This window comes from Phascolarctos cinereus, unplaced genomic scaffold (assembly GCF_003287225.1).
Source record: "Phascolarctos cinereus isolate Bilbo 61053 unplaced genomic scaffold, phaCin_HiC Scaffold_4;HRSCAF=312, whole genome shotgun sequence".
Classification (NCBI taxonomy): domain Eukaryota; kingdom Metazoa; phylum Chordata; class Mammalia; order Diprotodontia; family Phascolarctidae; genus Phascolarctos; species Phascolarctos cinereus.
Window position 1 is genome coordinate 540,881,053 of NW_027555847.1, and position 26,920 is coordinate 540,907,972.

General features: G+C 36.0%; 1 protein-coding gene across 6 annotated transcripts in view; it reads left to right on the forward strand.

Annotated features, from left to right (window-relative positions):
• Positions 1-26,920, forward strand: part of ZNF236 (zinc finger protein 236) — a 221,866-nt gene that overhangs the window by 10,776 nt on the left and 184,170 nt on the right. For 5 of the 6 annotated variants that reach the window (XR_013486249.1, XM_020986931.2, XM_078153550.1 and 2 more), the window contains exons 2-3: positions 19,371-19,513; positions 20,854-21,018. The exons of the other annotated variant lie outside the window; for it this stretch is intronic. Coding sequence is in view for 4 of the 5 variants with exons in the window: in XM_020986931.2 (XP_020842590.1) it covers positions 19,371-19,513; positions 20,854-21,018 (308 nt within the window). In the remaining variant the exon portion in view is untranslated. The remainder of the gene's footprint in view (positions 1-19,370; positions 19,514-20,853; positions 21,019-26,920) is intronic. 6 annotated transcript variants of the gene reach the window in all.

The window sequence follows — 26,920 nt, forward strand, 5'->3', positions numbered from 1 at the left end:
GGGTGGCTTTCTTGGGGCATATGATGAGCAGTGAAATTTCTGCCTCAAAGAGTATGATGTCTAGTTACCTTTTTTTTGGGAGGGGAGGCATAATTCCAAATCGTTTTCCAGAACAGTTATATCAATTTAAAACTTTATCAACAGCGTGCCTGTATTCCTGCAGCCCACTCCAGTATTGCCTATCTATGTGTTTTGCCTCCTTTGCTGGTTTTACTAAAACCCTCCTTATTTTACAGATGATACTGGAGGCTCAGGAAAGTGACTTGCTCAGGGTAACATTGCTTGTTAAGCAGCACATCAGGGATTTAAACACAGTTCCTCCAGACTCAAAATTCACTGCCCCTTTCTCATAACTATATCTTTCAAGTAGAAAAACACATTAGCTTTCAAATGCTTAATTTAATGTAGGAAGGCTTCCCAGGGGAGGAGGGATTCTTGTAACAATGTAAAATTGACTCTTAAAAGCTTTTATTTTGAAGCCACGTGACAAATCAATATCTATTCTCCTGTTTGTTTTCCTAAGCTGATGTAATATCACCTGTAGAGATTTTTCAGCTTTTATGTGTGTGTATGTGGCAAGGAGCTCCTTACTACAGGCCTTGTGACAACTAACTAAAATGTGTAGAAGATATTCTGACAGTCTATCACGTGGCAGATGGGAAACAAGCAATCATGTATCCTGCCAAATGGGTAGACTTGAAGAGGGTAATGTGGTAGGGAGTTACCACTGCTACCATTCAGCTCCTGTCCCACCATTATTTTTGCTGATAAGGAACAAAGATCAGCCATGCGAGGTTGGGACTGTGGTAGTAATGGCTTCTGGCTGTATCCAATATACTTGTACTTTTTTCATGGAGTAAAAAGGTAGTTAGTACTTGACCTGGTAAGTGACCATAACTTGCAGTATGATTTTGTTATCATATACGACTAAAGTATAAACTGACTTACTTCAGAAGATAAGATGTCAGGCATATCTTTCTTAGCAGATTTTATTGGGAGCAGTTAGCTCCTTAGGAACAATGTTTGTACACATGGAATAAGTAATATGATAACAGAATTTATGGCTTGCATTTTTATACCATTGGAGGGTACTACTGCGCCCTCCAATGGTATAAAATACTGAAACTTTGGAAGAAGCTAAGGATTTTAAATTAAGGACATAGATGCAAAGAAAGTCCATTCTAGCCACAAGCTGTTGCCTATGCAAAGGTCTGGAGACCTGGGGTGGAATGTGCAGTTTGGGGAACATCAAGTAGGCTGGAATGTAGATTTGAAGGGAAGTCAAATGCCTGGAGAGGTAAATTGGGGCCAAGTCCTGGAGGACTTTAAATCCCAGTCTGAGAAGTTTATATTCTAGAGGCACTAGAATGCCACCAAAGATTTTTGAGTAGGGGAGCGGCACAGTCAGTCCTGTGTTTTAGGAAAGATTACTCAGGATGTTTTGTGGAAGATGGATTGAAGAGGGAAGATGCTAGAATCTGGGAGACTATTTAGGAGAGGCTGTTGCAGTACAGGCGAGATGTGATGACTTGAAATAGGTAGTCTTGTCAGTGTAGAGAAAAGTACTGATCTGAGAGATCTAGATGTAGATAAGACTTGGCAATTGATTGGATGATGGAGGTTGGACAAAGGTAAGACGAGTATGAGTATTTTCAAAGCTGGGTAATTAAAAGATAGATGGTGCCTCAGTGAGAAGGATGGTTTCTGTTTTGGACATTTTAAATTTGAGATGCTGATGGGACATAGTGATATGGTACTGAAGTTTAATAGAAAGATAAAAGCTGGATATTTAGATTTGGGAGTCATATATGTAGAGATGATTCATGGGTTTTGATGAGACTTCTAAGAGAGGTTATGGAACAGGGGTGGGCAGATACAGTTTAAATCCAGATGGTAACCTGCTTTTGCACGGCCCTCAAGTTTATGGTTTTATTGTAATGCAATTTATTGTAAATACTACTTAACTATTTTAAAATGTAAAAACTATTCTTGGAACCTTTGTCTTACAAAAACAGGCAGTGGCAGGATTTGGTGGCTTGGGCTGTAGTTTGCCCATTCTTAATATAGAGACACAGAGTTTAGATTAAAGTTTTAGAGGCAGGAAATAGATGAGGATCCAGCAAAAGAGACTGAGAAAGAGGAGTCAGAAAGTTAAGGAAGTAAGGAGAAAGCTGTATCATAGATGCTAAAGGAAGAGGAATTGATTATTCAGGATTGCTACAGTATCAGAAGCCTTAAAAAAAGTTTCAATTTTTTGGTGTAAGAACACTTTAGTCATTAGGGTTGACCATTGAAAATTCACTTCAGTAATTTCATTAGTTTGCTAGCAATGCTTTACTTACTTTTTTCTTCCTTTTTTTCCTTCCTTACCTACTGATAAACCTCTTCCAGTGCAGATCAAGAGCTAGTAGGCACCTTAGCATCAGAGAGTTGCCTGATGTAATCAGAGGTTAAATGACTTCTAGGGCCAGGCAACTGGCATGTATCAGAGGTAGGACTTAAGCTCAAGACTTCCTTATTTCCTATATGACAAGCTGGCTCTCTATTCATTATGCAGTGTTACTTAATGCATTGTTACTTAAAAAATGATGATGATGATAAATATTAATTTTCTTTTCTTTGTAATATTTAGAGTAGAATAAGAGTACTTATGAAGTGTCATTGCAAAAAGTATTGTTGATCACTGGCATTTGGAAAAGAACAAATAACCATCTCATTCATTTTGGCCAAGTTATAAGAGGGTTTTTGTTCAGGTACAGGAACTCATTAGATTACATAAATTTTGAGGTCTTTTTCAACTCTAATGTTCTATCTAACCTGGCTCATCTTTGTATTAAGAATTTCTCAACAGATAAATGAGCTTGTGCATAAAAAAGTAGATGCTTGAGATATAATCACAAATTTGTATAGGTAGGAAGAAAAGAATTATCTTATGATTTTACGTTATTGAATTTTCATAGAATCTTAAGAGTTGGAAGGGAACTTAGAACATCTTGTCTAGCTCTATCAATTTATAGATGAGAAAACTGAGACCTAAAAAGTAAGTGACTTATTCAGGGTCACATGGGTAGTAAATGACATTTAGAATTCAGATTTCCCATTATATTGCACTGTCTCCTTTTTTAGATTAAAATTAAAATCCTTGAACTTGGGTATTTAGGATTGTTTTTGCACACAATAATTGTGGAGAAAGGTTGAAACTATATTGGAAAGGCCTTAATCCTAGGAAACTTAAGAAGTGACTATAACTTAATTGCATTTTTTTTTGTGGACAGTATGCTTTTATTTGTGAAATATTACTACAAAACATAGAGAAATTATAATTCAGTCTTTTAAATTGATCAGTTTTTTGCATTAGACCTTAATTTTTCACATTTTCACAGTAATGTTTTGGATATTTGCTATATTATTAAGGATGCCTGGCAATGTATTTGCAGTTAATCCATTTCTTTTGTAGGTGAATATTAAAATTGTATTTTACAGACTAAAAGTATTGGCCTATGGTGGGTAGGATTGTTTTCTAATTTGTTGGTTCTTTTTTTTAAGATATTGACAGAACATGAAAACATTTACATTTTGTATGGTATTGATTATAAGGAAGTATTTAATTCAATAGGAATAATGGAATAAGCATTTATTAAGTGTCCACTATGTGCCAGGCACAGTGCTAAGTGCTTTACAAATATTGTCTCACTTAACATAAATGAGATAAAACAAAGCACTGACTTTTAAAATTCATGTAAAAAATTGTACAGGGTACTTTGAAAGTTAGAATAATAGAATTTATTTTGTTTGATCTTCTAATTATCAGTATATGATGATGAATAAAAACAGGCAAGATACAGATTTACCAAAAGCATGAAGACACTGTTATGGAAGAAGTCTATCGAAGATTCCAAGTTGAGGAGGGACTCTGTTTTGGGGAAGACTTCAGATGTTTCTATTTTTAGATGATATTGTGCTGATTGTGTTAGCCCCTGGAATTTTGCTGAACTTTCTTCATGATATCCATAAGTCAACAAGCATTTATTAAATGCTGTGTGCCAGGTACTGTGCTAAATACTGGCAATGCAAATACAAGCAGAAAGACAGTGCCTGACCTAAAGGAGCATATATTCTTGTGGGTAAAGACAATATATAAAGGAGGCTTAAAGGGAGGTGGGGGAAAGGAAGAAGGTACTCAAATTATGGCATTGTGAAGAAAGTCTAGAGTGTCAAGAGTAGAGATTGAAGAATAATGAAGATGAGGTGTTTACCTGGGCATTTTTTTAATGTATTTTTATTTTGTCAAATATTTCCCAATCACATTTAAATTTTTTAAAATTTTGAGTTCCAAATTATCTCCTTCTTATCCCTCCCTCATTCCTTGATAAGGCAAGCAATATGATATCAGTTATACAATGAAGTCTTTAAAAGCACATTTCCATATTAATGGGCATGTTTTTAAAATGGAATTCTGAGAGGAGCCAATCAGAGGAACCGGCTATGTGGTAGAGGGTACTTCCAGAGCGAGGAGGCTCCAAAACCAGAGTGACCTTCCAGGGTGAGAAGGATGCCATAGCATAGGGCTGTCAAATGGTTTCCCTCTTCCTATAACATTCCTTAATTGGAAAATATTTAACAGAATAAAAATACAGTAAGATTAGATAATATTACATTTTAAAACTAAGATAACATGCAATTTTGAGATTGACATTGCTGGTGTAGAAAGTCCCAAGAGTCGCTTAAGTCTGGAGAGGAATGAAGACTTGGCTGGCATGTCTACTTTCCTTAAAATGGAGTTTCTGGGATGAGATGACCAGAGTTTCCAGGAGTTCTGGGAGAAATGGGTTGTAGGTTCAGAGTTAACTTATAGTATGAGGAGTCCAGAGAAAGAGTGACCTTTCAGGGTGAGGAGGCTGCTGTGAAATTTCACTCTGACTATTCACACAACAAAACTCAATAGGAAGAATGCCTATTGGCCAAACTATGATATGCAGTTGGATGATATATAGAACTTACCCATCATTATATTTATCTGGGACAGATAGTAAATGGGCAACAAGCATGGCCAAGAGTAGAACAGGAGTTTGAGGTAGGTGGATTACTGTTGATGAGAATTTTTTGAGAGTAAGCCTCTGCTTAGCTGGACACCTTATAGTATGTCATTGGGCCCATGTTATAAGCTGAACAGGCAATAGATGGACTGCATTCTAGACTGAGAAGTGTATCTGAATGGATTTCACTGGAGAAATTGTACAGTGCTTTGAAGGATTCCAGGTTGGCTGCTGTAACAACTTTTGTTTGACATCAATATTTTGGTGGTTGTGCGTGGAACTCCATGTTTGTAAAGAATCAAAATTAATATCTAACTCAAAAGGCAATGGAAGATGGGTGTAAAGTGGTAGCTGCTTATCAGAAATGATTTTTATATGATTTCACATGATAATTGACCCCCCAAAAAGACATTAAAAACATGTACAACCAGAAAATGAGATGGGCTAATTATATGGCAAAAATTAACTAAGAGTTTTTTGAAAGATGAGGCCTTAGCTATATTGGTAGGATCCTGTGTGGAGTATATATGGAAAACTGTGGATAAGAATTACATAGAATGAGAAGATAAGGAGGGGTTCATAGAATTATAACTTTAGACCTGGAAGAGACTTCAGAGTCCAGAGGTTCTTAGTTTTTTTTGTGTGTGTCATGGTCTTCTTTGGCAGTCAGGTGAAACCTAGGGACCCATTCTCAGAATGTTTATCTACATTCATGATTGAAAGGGATACTAAAGTTAAGTTAGAGGGAAATGAAAATGAAAGATGAATTTTTTTTTCCTGTTCAGGTTCACAGACTGTGGACCCCAGGTTTAGAACCTCTTAATTTGGTCCAACTTTCTCAGTTTATTTTTGTTATTTTTAATGTAATTTATTTGACTTTTTAAAATGAAAAATCATTTATTTTCTCTTTTCCCCAGCTTACTCAATGGAAAAAAAAAGAAAAATAAAACACTTGTAACAAATATGGATAGACAAGCAAAACAAATTTCTGTGTTGACCATATCCAAAAATGTGTTTAATTCATCACCTTTCTATCTGGAGGTGGGTAGCATGGTTCAGCATGAGTGAACTCATGCTGAACCATGATTATTTGCATTTATAAGAGTTGGCCATTGCATTTATAAGAGTTCTTATGTCTTTCAAAGTTGTTTGTCTCTACAATGTATCTTATAAAATTGCTCTCTTGGTTCTGTTCACCTCGCACCAGCTTAAGTAAGTTTTCCCAGGTTTCTGTGAAACTCTGTTTTGTCATTTCTTATCACACAATACTATTCTATTACATTCATATGCTATAATTTGTTCAGGCATTCTCTTAGTTTCTAGCTCTTTGTCACCACTGAAAGAATATCTTTAATAAAACTAGTTTTGGGGATATAGATAGTGGTATCATTAGTAGTCAAAAGGAATTAACAAATTAGTTACATTTTGGACATAGTTCCTAATTGCTGTCTAGTATGGCTGGACTGTTTTACAATCCCATATATCGTGTGTTAATGTGCTTATTTTCCAGCATCCTCTCCAATATTTGTCGTTTTTATTTTTCTCATCTTTGCCAACCTGATGGGAATGAGGTGGAACCTCAGAGTTGTGTTAATTTGCATTTTACTAATTATTAGTGATTTGATGAATTTTTGCATTCAGCTGTTAATAGTTTGGATGTCTTTCTTTGAAAACTGCCTGTTTGCATCCTCTGACCATTTATCAATTGAGGAATGGCTCTTATTCTTATAAATTTGAATCAGTTCCTTATTGTTCTCCAGTTGGATCCGACTCTTTCTGACCCCATTTGGGGTTTTCTTGGCAAAGACTGGAGTGGTTGCCATTTCCTTCTCCGCTCATTTTACAGATGAGGAACTGAGGTAAACAGGGTTGCGTAATTTGCCCAGGGTCACACAGCTAAGTTAGTTAAATATCTGAGGTCATATTTGAGCTCAGGAAGATAAGTCTTCCTGACTTCAGGCCACCTAGCTGCCCTTCAATTACTTATATATGTTGGAAATGAAACCTTTATCAGAGCAACTTGCTGCAAAGATATTTTTTTTTCAGGTAACTTTCCTTCTTAATTTTAATTGCATTGGTTTTGTTTGTGTAAAACCTTTCATTTTATGTAATCATGATTATCCATTTTATCTTATGTGATCCTCTCTATTCCTTGTTTGGTCATAAACCATTCTCTTGTCCAGAGATACTACAGGAGTTTCTTCCCTTGCTTCTCTGACTTGTTAATAATCAGACCTTTTATGTCTTCATATTCTGTCTACTTGGCATATGGTGTGGAGTGTTGATCTAAATCTAATTTCTGATAGATTATTAGTTTCCATAGTCGTTTGTGTCAAATACAGCTTGCTTTACACCATTAGTTGGAGAATTTGGGTTTATTGAACACTAGACTACTAAGTGCATTTGTTTTTGTATGTTAGTACCTAATCTGTTCTACAGATTGACTTCTTTATTTTTTAACTAGTAGCAACTTGTTTTGATGATTGCTCCTTTGCATATAGTTGAGAATCTGGTACTACTAGTTCCCCTTCTCCCACTTTTTTTTTTCAATCATTTCCCTTAAGATTCCTGCCCTTTTTATTCCTCTGGATGAATTTTGCAGTTATTTTTCTAGCTCTCTAATTCTAATTCTATAATAATCTTACTGGTATGGCACTGAATAAGTAAATTAGATGAGGGAGTATTTTGTGTTGTTGCGATAAAGGATCAACCTACCTGTGAGCTCCTCTAATTTCTAAGTATATATTTATTTCCACAAATAGTGCTTTATAATTGTATTCATAGAATCCCAAGTATTTACATACTCTGTAGTTAATTTCAAATGAAGTTTCTCTTTCTGTCTTTTCCTGCTAGGTTTTGCTGGTAAAATGGGGAAATGCTGATGATTTTTGTGGGTTTATTTTTTATCTTGAAACTTTGCTGAAGCTCTTTCAGTCAGTTTTTTGGTTGACTTTTCTAGGGTTCCCTAAGTAAACCATCACAACAACATCTACTAAAAAAGTAATAATTTGTTTCCTTTTTGCGTGTACTTACATCCTCAATTTATTTTTCTTATCTTATGACTCTATTTAGAATTTAGGACTAACTGGCTTTAAATGAAACCAGTAGTTTAGTGCTTTAAAAAGTCTCTTGTTCCAGAATTTCCATCACGGATGTAATATTTTTGGCACACTCATGTAAAACTGGAAAAATATACTTAAAAAAATCATATCTCATTTGGTCTCTGGCTATTTAATCCAACAGATCTGAATAATAATCCCTTTACGATATTCCTGAAAAGTAGTGACCAGTCTTTCCTTTAAGGGGAGTGAGAGGGAAGAAAGAGAACCAATACCTTCTATGAGTGCCCATTCTTGTTTTGAATAGCTCTAATTCAGCGGTTTCCAACCTTTTTTAGTGCCTGTACCTTTTCACTTTCAATAAACTTTGCCATATAATTGTGGCAAATATTTGTTTAATAAACAAATTCTAGAGTTTACTTTGCATATGCATGTAAATAGCAAAGAGGCTAATTATCCATAAATGAAATTATCTTTTAGTACATAATTTTTTTAGTATCATAAAATTGTGAAATGTTTATCAGAACATATTCAAAATAATTAATGAGACTCTTGATTCTGCTTCTTGTTGTCCAACAATTTTATTGTCAATATTATTTTTAAAAGAGAAAGTTGCATATTATGTTTAGCTTCCAGTTTGTTTCTTCCTTTGAAGTTGGTTGATGGAGAACAGTGAAAATCTGATTCACAGAGATATGATATTATAAACAGAATTAAAGCTTTGTGAGAATCTTTAGTAAGAATGGGATATGCTTCTCCAAGGGTACATTAAGAATATTGTGACTTCATTGATTGGAAGGTGATTTAAAGTTTCTGGTAATTGTGGTTTGTCGTTAGCTGGGTGTTTGTGTGTCTTTCCCCCCAACCCCCAGCTTAATATCGAAAGGGTTTTGTAACTAAACCTCACTGATTTCATTTTGGTCAATAAGATTTTTTTTCCGTCAACTGTATTTCCCTCAGATGTATTGTAATTTTCCTACTCTTTTTTTACGCTGCCTCTACCTTCTCACCATTTCTGTCAAATCCACATTTCCTTCCTTCCACTAACATTACTACTTTTGTAATACTTCAGTAGAATAATGTTATTTACCCAATAATCCTTTCTGACAACTTTCTTTAACTCTGATGAATACCTGTATCTCAGATTAGGAACTCTTGCTCTAATCATTAAAATTAACACTTAACATAATTCTTCTTGTTTGTAGACACTATTACTTTAATTTGGAAAGCATAATACATATCACTTCAAAATGTTGTTGCGTATGAATGGTAGTAGGGATCCATCTAGGGACTTCTCAGTCTCGGCAGCTTGCTTTTGCTCTCCCCAGTCCCCCTTCTGAAAGTCCAGATCAAGGGAAAGGAAGCCATGGCTGGCCATCTTCCGGACGGACCTAGATCTGCAGTTTTCTTTGAACCTTTTCAGAGAACCCTTCCAGTTATTCCTGTATCCCAGTTTGGATCTTATCCTTTTGTTTACACTGTTGCCTTACAGCAACATGGTATCTTTTAAAGTCATTCATTGTTGTTCAGTCATTTTTCATTTGTGTTTAACTCTTCATGACCCCATGTGGGTTTTTTTGGCAAAGATACTGGAGTATGTTGCCATTTTCTTCTCTAGCTCATTTTACAGATGAGGAAACTGAGGCAGAGTCAAATGACTTGCCTAGGGTCACACAGGTAGTAAGTATCTGAGGCCAGATTTGAACTCAGGAAGATGAGTCTTCCTGACTCCAGACCTGGTACTCCATCCACTGTACTACTCTGCTGCCCAAAGTCATCCAGACTTTAAGAAAATGGGTTTGAACTGATAACTTTCTTTTGGTCTGTTAGCATACATCTTTTATCCTGAGGAAAGAAGAATTTTAAGGGTGGTAAAATGGGGGGAAAAGGATTATTTGGGGCAGTTGAAAAAATTGAGAAGAAATCCAAGGTGGTAGAAGCATGCAGAAAGAATCTACAGGTTTGCCTAGAGCAGGGGTGGGAAACAATGTGGCTTCCAGGCCACATGTGGCCTTTTAGGGTCCTCAAGTATGGCCCTTTGACTGAATCCAACAAATTTGTTCTGTGAAGTTTGGATTGAGTCAAAGGGCCTCACCTGAGGACCTACAGGGCCGCATGGTGGTCTTGAGGCCGCAGGTTACCCATCCTGGTAGAAGAAGACTGGAAAGGTAGGAGGGGCTGTTTTGGATGCCAAACAAACACAAAAGTAAAAACCAGATTTTTTCTTCCCTTGAGGCTTTTACATACTATTATGGTGGTACAAACATTTACACATACAAGTGAATATAAAGTATATATAGAAAAATAGAAATTTCAAGAGATAGAAAGTAGTAACACATGATTAACAGTAGGTGGAGAACAGGAAAGGCCTTACTTAAGGAAATAGGCCTTAGAAATGCTTTCCCCACTCTTCACTCATCCCAAAAAAAGACATTTTTTTCCCCCTTAAATGATTACAACCTCACTATAATTCTTCCCCACCCCCATACCCTATGCTTGATAACAGCAAAGAGTTTTGACTAACAGTAAAACAGGAATTATTTTGTGATAGTCCCAAATAATTTTCTGAATAATTGAAGTGATTATGTGAACTGTTGCTTTTTTGGATTCTTTAAGCTGTTTGACAATTTTATTGAGATTTCTGTGTCCCAAAATAAATTTACTTCTTGAAGAAAAGAATGCTATACATGGATTAATGAATATCTCTTTATATTTTAAAATGCTCAGAATACCTTAGAAGATACATAAACCTCTCTTTTCTAAAACAAAAGTTATTTAAATGCTAATTCAAATAACATAGAAACACACACATATAGGTATATATATTCAGAAAATAATGGTGTGTTTTAAAGTTCAGAGGTAGGATCCTCTTGTCTTAAATTCTAAAAAAATTGACAACCTCAGTCTATGGAAGAAATGTGACTGTTAAATATAATGTGTAGTTTTTAGTATCCTGAAGAAGAGCACTGAATATTGCAGACAAGTAGAGTGAGGATGTTCTTAAGCACGTGTGGAGGCCAGTACCACTTCTAGATCATTGGTCATTCATTCAGAAATGTCTTTTTTTTTTGAGAGGAGTGAGAGTGGGGAGTACAGGAAGAAATCTGCTTGATGAGTCATCAAGAGGTAGCCTGGAGATGTAAGTAGAGCTGTTAAAGTGTGAATGTTTATTGAACTCAAGAACTGGCTGTTTTCTCTGCAAATGAGCCTCCAGAGAATTAATCTTCCTATAGAAGAGGAAACAGGAATTTAATGGGTGGTCCAATAAGGGATTCAAGGATTTAAACAAGAAGAGATGAGAGTTGGATGAGGACCATTGCTTTAAGTGGCCTTGAGGGAGAAAGCTCCAGGGAATAATGGAAGAGGACAATAGAGATAACATGTCTAGATTGGGACTGTCAAGTTTACTCTAGCACATTGGGTTAAAAAAATCAAGTTCTTTTGCTTGTTTGGCTTTTGTGTGTGTGTGTGTGTGTGTGTGTGTGTGTGTGTGTGTGTGTTGTTTTTTTTGTAAGCACATAACCATCTTTGACTGCTGACTCATGAATTTACTTAATCAGTCTCAAGATGATAAAAAAAGAGAAATGCTTTTCCATGTATTTCTCACTATTCTCGTTTTTTCCTAACTTTTTCTTTAAGTCATCAAATTTTTGGCACTTAGGGTATTGCTGATTTAATTTGGGGAATTTTATAAAATTCTTCATTCTTAGCGATGAATGTAAGTTGCAGTTATTTTCATTTGTGAGAATTTTGTTAGTATAATTATCACAAATATTTCAACATGTAATTATCATAAATATTGTAACTTGGCTATTCTTTGAAGGAATGTTGGGATCTGAAAGGTGGAAGTGGGGAAAAACTGTTCTAGACTTGTGAAAAGACTTGGTGTGAGGGAATCTTTTGTTTGGGAAACTGCTAACAGGCAAGTTTGACTGGGGGGGAGAGGGATGTAAGTGAAGAAGTAGTAGTATAACTGGAAATGTATATGGGAGCCAGATTGTGAAGGGCCTTATGTTAGGTTGTGGAATTTGTATTTTATTCTTGAAGCAGTAGGGAGTTATTGCAGACTTTTAAGTAAGAAGGTGATAAAATCACAGCCAGATATAATAGTAGCCTTTATGTGTTGTGGAATGTGGCAGGGTTTCTACCATTATAGGTTTGAAATAAAACCAGACTTAGAGTTTTATAATTTCTGCTAGATTTTATGTATGATGAGGTGGCAGAAAGTTCTCTTCATTATCATGTAAAGTCAGTACCCTGTGTCTTAGCATAAATTTAAATATCTTGGGTTTTAAAAAAACTTTCATATTTTAAAATCCAACTTTTCACATGAGATAACCTATACAGTGCTTTGCAAACCTTAAAGCTCTCTGTAAATGCTAGCTGTTATTATAGATTACTTTGATATGATGCCTTGTTTATGCTTGACATGTTTACTTACTTTAGAAAAATAAGTTCTTCCAATTAGGACTGTGTTTTTTTTCCCCCTTAAATTTAACTTTGTGTGATTCCACAAAGTGCTCATCATAGTATGGAAGTGTTCCTGGGATTCCTAAAGGTTATGCCAGTGTAGTATACGTTCTGGCAGGTCCTGCTATGCTAGAAATGCTTTGAATATCCTTACTTAGTATGGAGAGGCTCATCACCAGTAGGTTGGCTACTTAGTGATGAATTCTTTAGCTCTGGCCATCCACAAAATAAAGATTCAAAATTGCCCTCCATCATGTGTAAATTTTTACTTTTGCTGAGAGGGTAATGATAAAGTGGTCAAAAAGGAGGCAGGGGCTGCTAAGAATCATAGTTTTTGAAAAAGATAGACCATCTTAAACCATCTTATGATAGACCATCTAATCAACTTTAATTTGCCTGTTGGTACTCTAAAATGAGACAGCCTTCTCTAGTGACCAGTGAGTAGTTGTACTGCCAGAAAAGCTGAGTCGTATCTGTCTTGATGTTATCACAATAAATCAAATCAGAATAAAGAAGGAAGTAGTAGCTGAACGAATGGATAGCTTGTAGTTATTCATTTGAGAGGCAAAGAAGGCTTTGGCAGTTTTATCATATGCCTAGAGATAAATATTTATCTGATCAATTCTCATGTTGAAGTATTTGTGATAATTATATTTACAAAATTCTCACTGTAAAAATCATTGCAATTTCTGCACAAATACTGGTTGCTAAGAATGAAGAATTTGATAAAATTCTCCATATTAAATAAGCATACATGCTGAAAACTTTGTTACTTTAAGAAAAAGTTAGGAAAAAGTGAGAATGATGATATGTGGGAAATCATTCCTCCCAGAAGCATAAGAAAAGTTAAAGAATTTTAAATTATGCAGCCTCATGACTTTACTTCATGAATGCTTTGAGAAAAGAATTGGAAGGCACTGGACATGGCATAATAAGCACCAAATCCCCAGCACCCAACTATTTGCCAGGCACTCTGCTAAGCAATGGGGACATTGTTAATAAAATGAAAGACAAACCTGACTTCATGGAAACACACGAAAGGAGTCAGGAAACAGGGGAGGGAGACCAGGGTACCCCACTCAAGGGCGTCTTGTTGGGTAGAGTTGAAACCAGGCCAGGGTAGTGGATACAGAGTGAAGTTAGTGGAAGAGTCCAGTTCTGACCTCTATAAAGGAAGGCATTGGAAAGAGTATTGTAATCCACCCTTCAACCCTCCAATTAGAGGGGAGATTGGCAGGAAAAGACTAGTTGATATTGGAGTTATCCCTGAATCTACTCTCTGTGTACGCAGACCACTGGCTTTTCAGAGCAAAGATCAGCAATAGTAGAACACTAGAAGTAATAATGATGATGATTAAGATGATGATGATAATGATGACAGTGGGGGGAAATTGTCATGTGGTTGAAACAACTCAATTCTGAACCATTTAAATTTAGATTCTAACACAAATTGAAAGTAAATAGATAATAAGGAATGGAAAAATGGACAGTGGAAATGAAATTGTCATGAATTATAATTCATATAGAAATTTAACCATCATAAATGAGTTGCCACAGTAAAAAGATTAGAAAAGCCCAGAAAGTACTTTAGTAAACCACCCTTCTTACTTAGCAGTAGAGAGCGAGATTGGACCTGTGATTTCCTTGATATTGGAAGCTATTAGTGAGGAGCTTCCTCTATGAATGCAGATCAAAACTTTTTCAGAACTTATACAGTTGTCTGGAGCATGGTTAAGTGGCTTGCCCAGGTTCACACAACTAGTATAAGTCAGAGGCAGGGCATGAACCCAGATCTTCCTGGCTCTGAGTCCAGCTATTTAACCATTATTCCACATAGATTTACTTGCCAAGTAGAAAACAATTTGTGTCCAAAGACAATAGAGGCATACAATGTGAATTATTTGTAACATCATTCTGAGAATGATGGTTAATTATGAGCCACATTATCTCAAAATAAAATGAAGCAGTGATTGATAAAAACCAATTTAAAAGTTGTATAAAGAGACCTAACTAAACAAAATCATTCCAGAGGCATATAAAGGTAAAGATGGAAGTCAGCAAACAGAAGAAAAATGGAAAAGGTCTTCCAAGTTATACAAAACTTTTAAACATCAAGGACAGTAGAACCACTATATTTGGACTCTGTAGAGGAACTAGAAATGTCAGTAGAGAATATGAAGACAGGAAAAGCAATCAAAGTGCACTAAATTATACGGAAGGTAAGGTCTATGCTAAAGCTTACAAAATAGAGATCAATACTCAAGGGGAAGGTAGGGAGAAATACCAGAAGTATAGTTAAAATATCAGACAGACCTTGTTAACACTCCTCTTTTCCCTCAGTCCTAGAAAACATCAACAATTAGTGTTCTGTATTCCAACTTCCCACTTCCTCATCTATACAAAATTTTTTTTTGGAGCATCCTTGATGAGAGTATTAGTAGGAAACAGCCTTTCATACATGATGTTCAATAGCAGACCATATCCTTACTATTTTATGTTTGACTAAAAGGTGTAAAGAATACAGGATCATTCTGTGTTTGGTATTTGTAGAATATGAAAAAGCATTAAGTTCAGTAGAGCAAAATTCTACTGTAAGATTCTCTTTCAACAAGTATCTCCCATCCATACATTAGAAATATTCAAAGGTTCCTTGAAAGATACAACAATATAAATGACCTTGTTCAGTGACCCTCTGAATCCAAATATCAGGCATGGCATAAAACAGTTAGATATATGTGCTTGCCAAATAAAAGAAATCCCGTATAGAGTTGAAGAGATTTTCTCTTTATATGGTGACGTTTTCTAGATGCTTCCATTTTTCTGTGACATTGTAGTGATTGCATTTAGCTTTGGAACGTTGCCAAGCTTGCTTCTGGAAGAAATTTATAAAAAAAGAGTGTGGGATAAATATCCATGAAGGAAAGACCAAATGAATGAAACTTGTCTATTGTCCAGATTGTGACATGAATTTAGATTAATGTGACTAGTGCCCTCTCTGATTTAATGTTGAGTTCACCCTGAAAGTTTATAAATGGGGGCAGCTAGGTGGCACAGTGAATAGAGCACTGGCCCTGGATTCAGGAGGACCTGAGTTCAAATGTGGCCTCAGACACATAATACTAACTGTGCGACCCTGGGCAAGTCATTTAACCCCCATTGCCCCCCACCCAAAAGTAAGTTTATAAATATATACACAATGGAGAAGTTCTTACCAAGAGCTTTTCTATATCCCTATCAATATCTATATCTATCTCAGAGTTAACTGGGCTCAGAATTGAACAAGAGGAGAGAACAGACTGTTGCCTTTGGGAAATTAGAAAATACCTTTAATGATCTCAAGCTTACCTTGGAACTAAAAGCCCATCTTTTTAAATGCCAGCATACTACAAGTGTTGCCCTATGGCAAGAGATGGGATGAGAATATGAAAAACATATCATACACAGGGAAGTCGAGATATGAGCTTGGTAGGTATGAGCAGGCTCTAAAATATGATCTAGGAGGAACTTCAAAGAATAGATTTTAAAGATGTCATCAAAGAAATGTATGGTTAGGAAGATGGGTATATTCTGAAAGCAAGGTAAGCCAGTGGCTATGGATAAGAAACACACAGGTTGAATAGTCAAGGATATGTTACAGTGCACACTGTTGGAGTAAACAATCAAATTGACCTGATTAAAGAGCCTTTTGAATATTCTAAAAATAAAAAAAAATAATAATAGTAACAGTATTCTTATGTAGTGCTTTAAGATTTGCAAAGTACTTTACATGTAATATCATTTGATCCTCACAACAATCCTTTGAGGTAAGTGGACAATTTTGCAAATAGGGAAGCAGATTGAGAGAGATTAAGTGACTTGCCCAGGGTTACACAGCTAGTAAGTGGCTGACCCCAAATTCAAACTCATATCTTCCGGACTCCAAATCTATGTAAATAACTCTGTATACTCTGCCACCCAACTGCTTAGTATTTGGTTAATTGTGTATGGAGTGTGTGTGTGTGTGTGTGTGTGTGTGTGTGTGTGTGTGTGTGTGAAAGATGGGTGCTCTATAGGGGTTAGAGAGCCCGTACTGAAGCCAGGCAGAACTGGGTTCAAGTTCTGCTTCTGACACATACTGATTATTGACCCTGGACAAGTACCTCTCAGTGCTCTAGGCAGAGCTAGAAATTAGAAAACTAGAAATTGCCAAGAAGGTGCCAGTCTGCATTGCTTGAGGGAGTTTGCTCACCAGGTCTTTATACCATTGAAATCACAGTCTCTTTTTTTTCTTTTTTCTTTTTTTCCCACAGTCTCTTTCTTTGTACACACACAATACATGTGTGTATATATATGTCCATATAGATTGCCTTTTAAATAGATCTTATTTTAGGGTTATTACCTATATTCAGTGGACATCTTGGACATTTATTACAGTCTTTTCCTTAGTAGAATAATTTAAAATAATTTCAAATTCCAAATAGAATAATTTCAAATTCAAATAGAATAATTACAAAATAATAGAAAAAATTCAAATATAAAAGAATCTTGGAATTGAAGGTTTCAGAGACTGTCCAATTCCACTACGCCAGAAAAAGAATACCTTCTACAGCATACTTAATACAGGGTCATCTGCTTTCTTTTGGAAAGTTGAATGGTGGGGGAATCTATTCCTAAGGCAGCCCATTTCATTTTTGGATTGCTGTAATTCTTAGGAAGTTTTCCTTTATATCAAACTAAAATCTGTACCTTTAAATTATTATACCTTATTCTCTGGGATCCAGAAGAATAACGATTCCCTTTTCCACTTGATAGCCCTTCAAATACTTTACATTTCATTTTACTGATCAAAACTTGAAGGATATAACCACTATAATAATCTGTCTTCAGTTTCTGAACTTTATTCTCAATCCCTGGAATGCACTCCTTTCTCATTTCAACCTCTTAGAATTAGTTTTTTTCCCAAAGCACAGTTTAACATTAAACTGTTCCTGATCTTCCAAGCTACTAGTATCTTCCCCTAAATCACCTTGTGTTTATTTTGTATCTGCTTTTATATGTACCTGCTATTTCTCCTGATAGAATATAAAAACTTCTTGAGGACAAGGACTAGTGTTTGGCACCTCATAAGCGCTAATACATTTGTTGATTAACTGATTGACCATAGATTTAGAGCAGGAAGGAGGTTATTTAGCCCTGACCTCTTATTTTACAGTTGAAGAAATGAAGCCCAGAAACTGATTTGAGTGATTTGCCAATGACACACAGGTGGCAGAGCCAGCATTTCTTATGAAGGAGTTCTCCAAATCCAGACCTATTTCACTATTATCATTCATCTCTTTATGTCCTGTATGCCTTTAATAATGATTGCCATTTGTCATGCACAAGTTATCGTTGGTAATATGCTGAAACGTCTTTCTTTGCCAATTGGCCTGTCCATTGCCCTTATTTTTACTTGCTTATTCTATGATTTACTGATAATGGGACTTCAGCAGCTTGTAGTGATATAAATTAATTTCTGGTTCTTTTTTCAAGAATAGCTCAAAGATCAGTGAAGTAATTTTGAATACCTATTTGCTACATGTATATTTATTTAAAGGAAACATCGTTTTTGAATAGCCTTTTAAAAGAGAAATTGCCCATCCAAATTATTTTTTTAAAAAAAAGCAGGCAGAGTAAACTATTAAATATTTAATATTTATCATAATTAACGTGTTAATTTTAGGTCCAATTTACAGCATAAAACAGTTCTACATATATTTTTATATGTATACTTTTAGTGTTTACACTAAGTTTATGGTCATTTAGAGCATAAGAATTAAAATTTTAAATTACTAAAGAAGTGTATAATTCTGCCTTTTCTGGATGGCATGTTGTTTAACATCTCTATGGTTTATTTGGTGGCATGGAACACAGTCTTCAATTATAGCAATTCTGTGGGCAAAAATTGCTCACTTTATGATTACTAACTTAATAAAGATTTTAAGGAACAACACCTTGTAGTGAAAAGTAAGGATTATGGGGCAGCTAGGTGGTGCAATGGATAGAGCACCGGCCCTGGAGTAGTCAGGTGAACCTGAGGTCAAATGTGGCCTTGGACACATAACACTCACTAGCTGTGTGACTCTGGGCAAGTCATTTAACTCCAATTGCATCATTAAAAAAATAGAAAAGAAAAGTGAGGATGCTTAATATTGATTCAGTAGGATGATTTATCTGTTAGATGGTAAGCTCCTTTAGAGTAGAGACTACCTTTTACCTTTCTTTGTATTTAGCACAGTCCCTGGCACATGATATATGACTGATTTAGCTGCTATTTCATAGTTCACAGAGGACTATATAAAAGATTTTTATATTTATATTAGAAGTTTTTCTTTATATGTCAGTATTGAATCTGTAACTCTTGATAAGGAGCAGGTAAGATGGAAAAGGAAAAGACCTTGGGAAAGGAGGAGATGTGAGATACCTAGATGATGAGATGTAGTGAGCTGGAAGCTACATTAAAAGAATCTTTAAGGTAGAACCATTATCTTACTGCCTTTTTTGTCCAGCTAGCTTTAAGAATATAATGAATTCTTATTTCTTTAGAAGTATTATTTTAGAATTATTTTAATGTCCTACTTATTTAATATAAATTGCTTGTCTGTGATATAGAAACATCCCCTAGTACAGTTTGAAAAGAACTTCCTTAATTTGACTTCACACTCTTTCAAATAATTATTTTCAAATTTATCACCGTAATATAGTTTTTCAGGTAGCCAAATTAGATATACTTGTGTAATGAGAATGACAACCAATGTTTATTGTCTATACTTGTGCAATTTTGTAGATGGAGTTTTAACATTGAATGCGGAGAACACTAATTATGCCTGTCAAGTTCCAAACTTCCATAAATGTGATATCTGTCTGCTATCTTTTCCAAAAGAGACACAGTTTCAACGCCACATGAGGGATCACGAGCAAAATGATAAGGTATGTATTTTTGGAAGGGAGAACAAGAATGTGTGCGTTGAAACTGGAGGTACCAATTAAGATGAGAAACCTCAAATTAGATTTTAATTGCATTATTAATTAGAACTTTCTGACTATATATTTCTTAAGGGTTATAAAAAATTTCACATCTTACTGACCAAAAGAAAAGTCACTATTTTGATAGTTTATTTTATTTGTGGTATTTATTGTTTTTTACTCATCAGTAGGTTTGTGAGTTTTTAAAGAGAATGGAAACATTCCATTGAATTCAGGTATTTGGATTAACTGTGGGTAAAGAGAGAAATTGAATTCTGTATTTAAAGTTCTTTATAAAATGTTTCATATTTTTCAGGAGTTTTGTCACAAGCTACTGACATTACAGAGTATATTTTCTGTTATTAATTTTATACTTGCATTTAAGTATGATAGTATTCTGGATGATATTTATAGGATATGTTTTAGAAGAGAATTTACATTTTTCTGAGTAGAGATTCTAAATCTTCTCTGTGAAGCCCTATATATGTATTGCATGGATTGCAACCGTAGCATCTCCATGGAATTAATTCCTTGACACATAAAAAGTACTAGTAACAACTGACCAGTGCTTACTTCTTTCAATATGTGTAGATAAATCTAGGCTAATGGGCTGTCTGAGACCTGGGAAATACAAGGGATCTTTTTGTCAGGGAATATGGGTATGGCCAATCCAGGCTTTATTTCTAGAATAAAGCAGTGATACCACTAAAGCCTTGCTTCTTTGTAATAAATGTACAGTGTTACCCTCTTCCATTCAAACCCCCCCCCAAATGACTCTCAACAAAATTAAATGCTTGATAATTTTATTAGCAAGAAGAATGTTGGAAATTTGTTTTCTCTCTGTTTATTTCTTTCCTGCTAAAATTTCAAACTATGTTGAACATCCTTTTTGGATTTGGACATTTTTTTATATTTGAAATCTGTGGGTTCATCTGAAGTGTTCTATATCATAGTCTGAATTTGGTCACAAATACAGATGAACCTACCTTACTGTTTTATGCAGTTTTCTTACTCTGTTTTTTGAAGACCACAACATAATGTATATGTGCAGTAATTTTTATAATTTTCTTTTGCACTTGTATGCTGCTGGTCTAACTCTTTGGAAATGCTGTAAGGGCTTTGCTATGTGCGTTTTAGAAGAATTTCTAGATTTCCATTATAGAAAATAATACTAGAAATTACCAGGTAGAAAGTACTGTATTTTATTGATGGTGCTTATTAGCATTTTAAAACCTTTTAATGTACAAAGCATCTGTGAAAGATATTTGTATTTCAGTGGCTTTTTCACTTTTCTCTCCAAATAGCCACATCGATGTGACCAGTGCCCCCTTTCATTTAATGTTGAGTTCAACCTGACACTTCATAAATGTACCCACAACGGGGAAGATCCTACCTGTCCTGTCTGTAACAAGAAATTCTCCAGAGTGGCTAGTCTCAAAGCGCATATTATGCTGCATGAGAAGGAAGAGGTAATGATTTTGGCGTATACTTTTGAAAATGATTTTTTTGGAAAGCATTTGGTTCCCAATGGGAAGGAATTTTAGGTCTAAGTCAAGGACAGTAACCATATATATGAATTAAAAAAACTTTATTTCTCTATCGAAATTGTCTTGGCCAGTCTCATATTCACTGATTCAGTTTCTAGCTGTGTCAGTCTTCTAGAGTTAGGCATTTTAAGGTAGCATATTTCCAGAATCAAACTATCATTGACAAATCAGAGATGTGGGGGGCCCTTGTGAAATGCTGCTGTGGAAGATACTATTGCCAGTCAAGAAACATTAAAAGAATTTCCTTGTCTCTGAAGGTAGTCATATTTCCTGGGCTTTGCTTTTGACTTCCTTATAATTGGAGACTCTACTTAGAGGGTGTGATTTTTTTTTTTAAGCAGTCTCTGTAGTAGGGTGATCATTTCAGCAGGAGATGAAATATTGGAAGAATTCTAGTCCAGCTTCCCAGAATCTCAGAGTAATTACTGAGCTGACCTCTTTCTGGTAGGAGAATCCATTCAATGTGAATGACAATATTTTGATAAAACCAAGTTTTAATGAAAAAATTAAAAAAAATTATTAGAGTTAAAATAAATGTAAAATCTTTTGTACTCGTTCTTTCTAAAAATAAATTCATTATTATTAGTGGGCTGGTGAATTTTGAGTTTTTGGAATATACAGGTCCATTTCTGCATTTTGACAGTTTTATTGTTCATCATTCTCATTACTATATTGTGGACAGAAGAAATAAAAGGGACTTGTGGCTCAGATCATTCAACTTTGCTATTTGATAACTATCTGATGAAAAATTGTAGAGGAAAGAAAATGAAATGAATTATTCAAGTACTACTTTGACACTTTTTTTAAGAAAAACTTCATTAAAAATTTAGTGCTAGAAAATTGGATGGGAAACTTTCCACTTTATGACTATAAGTAAAATTATTACTTATTTGTTACTGATTACAAATGAAATATATAGTGGTAGGCATTGTATTGGTGAGGAATCATTTACAACATTATTTGGATTTTGTGGAGGTTTCAGTCTCAGCAAAGAAACAAATGGTGGTTGGTTGATCAGTCAACAAGTGTTCATTAAGTTCCTGCCATCTGCCAGACCCTGAGGACACAAAGACAAAAATGAAGCAGTTTCTTCATAACCTCAAAGAGCTTCCATCCTCTTAGGAAGTGTGTGTGTGTGTGTGTGTGTGTGTGTGTGTGTGTGTGTGTGTGTAGATATAAAATAGATGCAAGATTATTTTGGGGGGAAGGCACTAGTAGTTGAGTGGTTAAGCAAAAGGTTCATGTAGAATATGATATATTGGGAAATTTAAGTGTAATATGTAGGAAACAGTAAGAAAGCCCATTTGGCTAGAGTAATGTGTTAATAAGGCTGGAAAATAGGTTGGGAAGGTGTTTTAAAGGGCTTTGGATATCAGGGAGTTTGTATTTTATCCTAGAAGTAATAGCAAGTCACTGAAATATAATGAGTAGGAGTGTCTATGGTCATTCCTGTGCTTTAGGAAAATCACTTTGACTGCTATGTAAAGGGTGGGTTAAAGAGGAAAGAGATTTGAAGCAAGTCGACTGATTATAAGAGTATTTCAGTAGTCTAAGCTAAAAGTGTTGAAAGCTTGAACCCGAGTTCAATGAGTGGAGAGAACGGATCAGATATGTGTCAGAAATTAACAATTGAGTAGATTTGTGGGGTCAAAGAGTGTAAGGAATCAGGGATGGCATGCAGTATGCAAACCCAGTAGGTTGTATGGATGGTAGAACCCTTGACATAAACTGAAAAGTTTGGAAGATGGGTAAATTTGTGGGAAAAGAAAATGAATTCTGTATTGGACAAGTTGAGTTTTAAATGCCCATTAGACATTCACTTGTAAATGTCTAATAGGCAATTGATGATGTGAGACTAGAGCTTAACAGAGAAACTAAAACTAGGGCTCATAGATCTTGACATTGTCTACATAGAAGTGATAATTAAAGTAATGGGAAATGATAAGGTCACCAACTGAGAAAATGTAGGGAGAGAGGAGATAAGGGCCCTGGTTAGAACAGGAAGCATAAACTCACTATTATCTGGTGGGATAATCCAACAAAGAGTCTGAAAGGAGTGATCCAGAAAGGAAGAGAAGCAAGAGAGAGCAGTGATGTGAAAAGCCCAGAAGACCCAAGTTCAGGTTCCAATCCTGACCCATACTATTGTGCAAATCACTGTTTTTTTAAAAAAAATTAATGTTATTTTAGGCAGTTGGGGTTAAGTGACTTGCCCAGGGTCACACAGCTAATAAGTGTATTTGGTCTGAGGCCAGATTTGAACTCAGGTCCTTTTGACTTCAGGGCCAGTGCTCTATCCACTTCGACACCTAGCTGCCCCCTGTGCAAATCACTCTTAACCTAGAAAGGCGGTTCTCTAGGGTTATAAATGCTTTCCTGCATTGCTAGAGGGGAACTCACTTAGGAGTTCCCTGTGCCAGTAAAACCACAGGTCCAGTCCTATCCCTTGGCTTTGAAAGGGAGGGGAGATAATGGAGTTTTAGGGGATGATAGGGTTTTTTGTTTGTTTTTGTTTTTAGGAAGCAGTAGAGAGGGAGAGATTGAAAATTAGAGCCAGAAGATAGTCTTGGGGGCATTCTGTTGGAGGGGATTGGCACAAGGGTACATACAGACTATCCCAAATCTGTCATGGGCCTCTTCTCTCTCAACATTGTCTCATTTGTTAACCTAATCATCTCCCATAAATTTAATTATCTTTTCTTTGCAAATGACTCCAAGAGCTATATATGTTCAGCCCTAGTTTTTCTCCTGAGTTCTAACCCAATATCACTAATTACCTAATACACATTTACAACTCAGTGTCTGTCAAATGGGCACCTCAACCTCATCATGTCCAAAACAGACCTTATCTTTCTCTCCAAATTCGCCCTTCCTCCAATTTCCTTACTTATAGTGTTGGCAGCATCACCTTCCAAGTCTCCCAGGTCCACAATCTTAGCATTAACTTTGATTTATCACTCTCCCTTACTCTGTATATTCATTCACTTGCCAAGTCTTGTCTTTTTTACCTGTATAACATCTTTTCAGTCTGATCTCTTCTCAGTATCCATATCAGTATGGATATCCATTTCAGTAGTTCAAGCTCTTAATCACATCTCACCTTGACTACTGAAATGGGCTATCCACGTCAAATGTCTGTGTTTTCCATTCCATCTTCTCTACTGTACTTTCAAGTTGCATGAAATTGGGAGACTGATTGATGTAGAGAAATTAGTTTTGGTGAGAAGAGGGCTACCTTTTTATCAGAGACTGGAATTGAAGGAGAGTATAGAAGATATTAAGTGGTTTTGAGATGTAGAGAAAAGGAAAAGAGAAAACTCAGAGGGAATGGCCTCTTTCTTAGAAACAGAGGAACCATTGAGAGGGTAGTTTCGGGGTGGTATGAGGCTTGAGAAAAGAAAAGGTGTTTTTTAGAATAGCCATTATGAAGAGCATAGTAGAAATTCTGTTAGGGAGGAGTAAAAGGATTGCCTTGCTGCTGTGGGGACACAGTTGAACTTAAATAACAGTTTCATAATGGACCCAGTCAGGAGGGTTACATAACTTCACCCAACTTTGTACACCAGCACATGATTAAAGAGTAGAGGAAATAGATAGTAGGTTTTGGCAATTTATGAGTGGCCGGAGGACAAGGGATTTGAGAGTAAAGAGAGCTTAGAGATATCATTCTGCAGATTGAAATATCCAGCCTAGAAAAGATAATTTTTATTAGCAACACTATGTTGCTAGTAAAAAGAGATGCTGGAATTATGTTAGCCTAGTATATTGTTTATTAATTTAAAATTCTTTTTCAGTTAACAAGTGTTTATTTTCTTTCTCTCCCAGTCATCCTCCATTAAAAAGAAAGAAAGAAACCCAGAACAAATCCCCAGAGTCAAGCAAAACAAATTCCCACATTGGCCATATTAAAAAATGTGTCTTGTTTTGTATTTTGAATCTACTACTTCTCTGTCAGAGTTGTTTCAATATTGATCTTTTGGAATTGTGGTTTATCATTCATAGCATAATTTTAGCTTTAAAATTTGACTATTAGTCATCAGACATTTATTAGGTGCTTACACCTGGTTGTATGCTAGGTGCTGAGGATACAAGTACAAATATGAGGCAGTTCCTGCTCACAAGTTGCTTATATTCTACTGAGGGGGGATATAATATACTCATAGATAAATAAATACATAACAGTTTGTGGGACCAGCTTTAACAGCTAGGAGCATCAGAAAAGGCCTCTTGAATGAGGAGGTTCTTGAGGCGAGCTTTGTTGGGTGCTAGGAGCTCCAAGAAGTGAAGGTGAGAGGAGAAAGCATTCCAGGCTTGGGGAACAGCCTTTGCATAGGCACAGAGGCTGAAGATGGAGAGTCAGGTCTAGGAATTGGCAAGTAATCCAGTTTGTCTAGAGCAGATAAAATGTAATGAGCCACAGAAGATAGCTTTGAGCCAGATTGTGACAGTCTTCACATGCCAAATAGGCAATGAATGGATCCACTGGAGTTTCTTGAGCTGGGGAGTGATGTGAGAACTGAAGATGGATTAGAACATTGAGAGACAAAAAGACCAGTTAGAGGGCTGGTATAATAATTGAGGTGAAAGGTCAGTAAACATTTATTAAATGCTTCCTATGTGCCATTTACTGTGCTAAGCTCTAGGGATACAAAAGAGGCAAAAAATAGTTCTAGGAACTCATAATTGAATGGAGGCAGCATGTAAACAATGGTGTACCAAAAAAAGCCAAATACAAGACAAATGGGAAATAATAAACAGAGAGAAGACATCAGAATTAAGAGAGATTGGGAAAAGCTTCCTATAAAAGGTAGGATTTTAGCTGGGACTTGAAGGAAGCCAGGGATGCCAGAAGGCAGAGATGAATAGGGAGGGGAGGTGGGAGAGAAGTAAAAGGGAAGAAGCATTTATATAACCCTACCACATACCAGGCACTGTGCTAAGCGCTTTACAAATGTTATCTCATTTGATCTTACCAACAACTCTGTGAGGTAGGTACTCTTATTACTCCCATTTTATAGTTGAGGAAACTCAAAGAGAAAGTTTTCAGTGACTTGCTCCAGATCACTCAACTAGAAAAGTGTCTGAGGCCTGATATAAACACAGGTTTTCCTAATTCTAGACCTAGTGCTCTACCTACTCTACCACCTAGTTGAGAGTATTGCAGGAATATAGGCCAGCCACGGAAAATTTGAAGAATTGGGAGATGTAGTATCGTGTTCCAAGGAACAACAGGGAGGTCAGTGGTGCTTGATTGAAGAATGTGTGGGGGTAGAGTACAAGGTGTAGGAAGCCGGGAAAGGAGGGGTAAGTTATGAAGGGCTTTGAATGCCAAAGAGAAGATTTGTATATTTGGTCCTGGAGATAATAGGGACCTACTGGAGTTTAAGTAAGAGGCTGGCATTTGGGACCTGTGCTTTAGAAAAATCACTTTGGAGGTTAAATGCAGGATGAATTGAGATGGGGAGAGATGTAACAGGAAGACCAATCGGCAGGCTATTTCAGTGGTCCAGGTATAAGTAAACAAGAGCCTGCTGCATGGTGAGGGCACCATCAGAGGAGAGAAAAGTTTTATTCAAGGATGTTACAGAAGTGAGATTGGTAGGTCTTGGCAACAGATTGCGTATGGGGGGGCGTGGATTGGAGAGATAATGAGGAGTCAATGACACCTCATTTTGAGTCTGGGAAGCTGAGAGGATGGTAGTGCTGTTGATAGCAATAGAAGAATTTGAAAGAAGGGAGAGTGTCAGGGAAAGATAATGTTTAGTTAAGTTTTGGACATACTGAGTTTAAGGTATCTAGTGGACATCAAATTCGAGATGTCCAG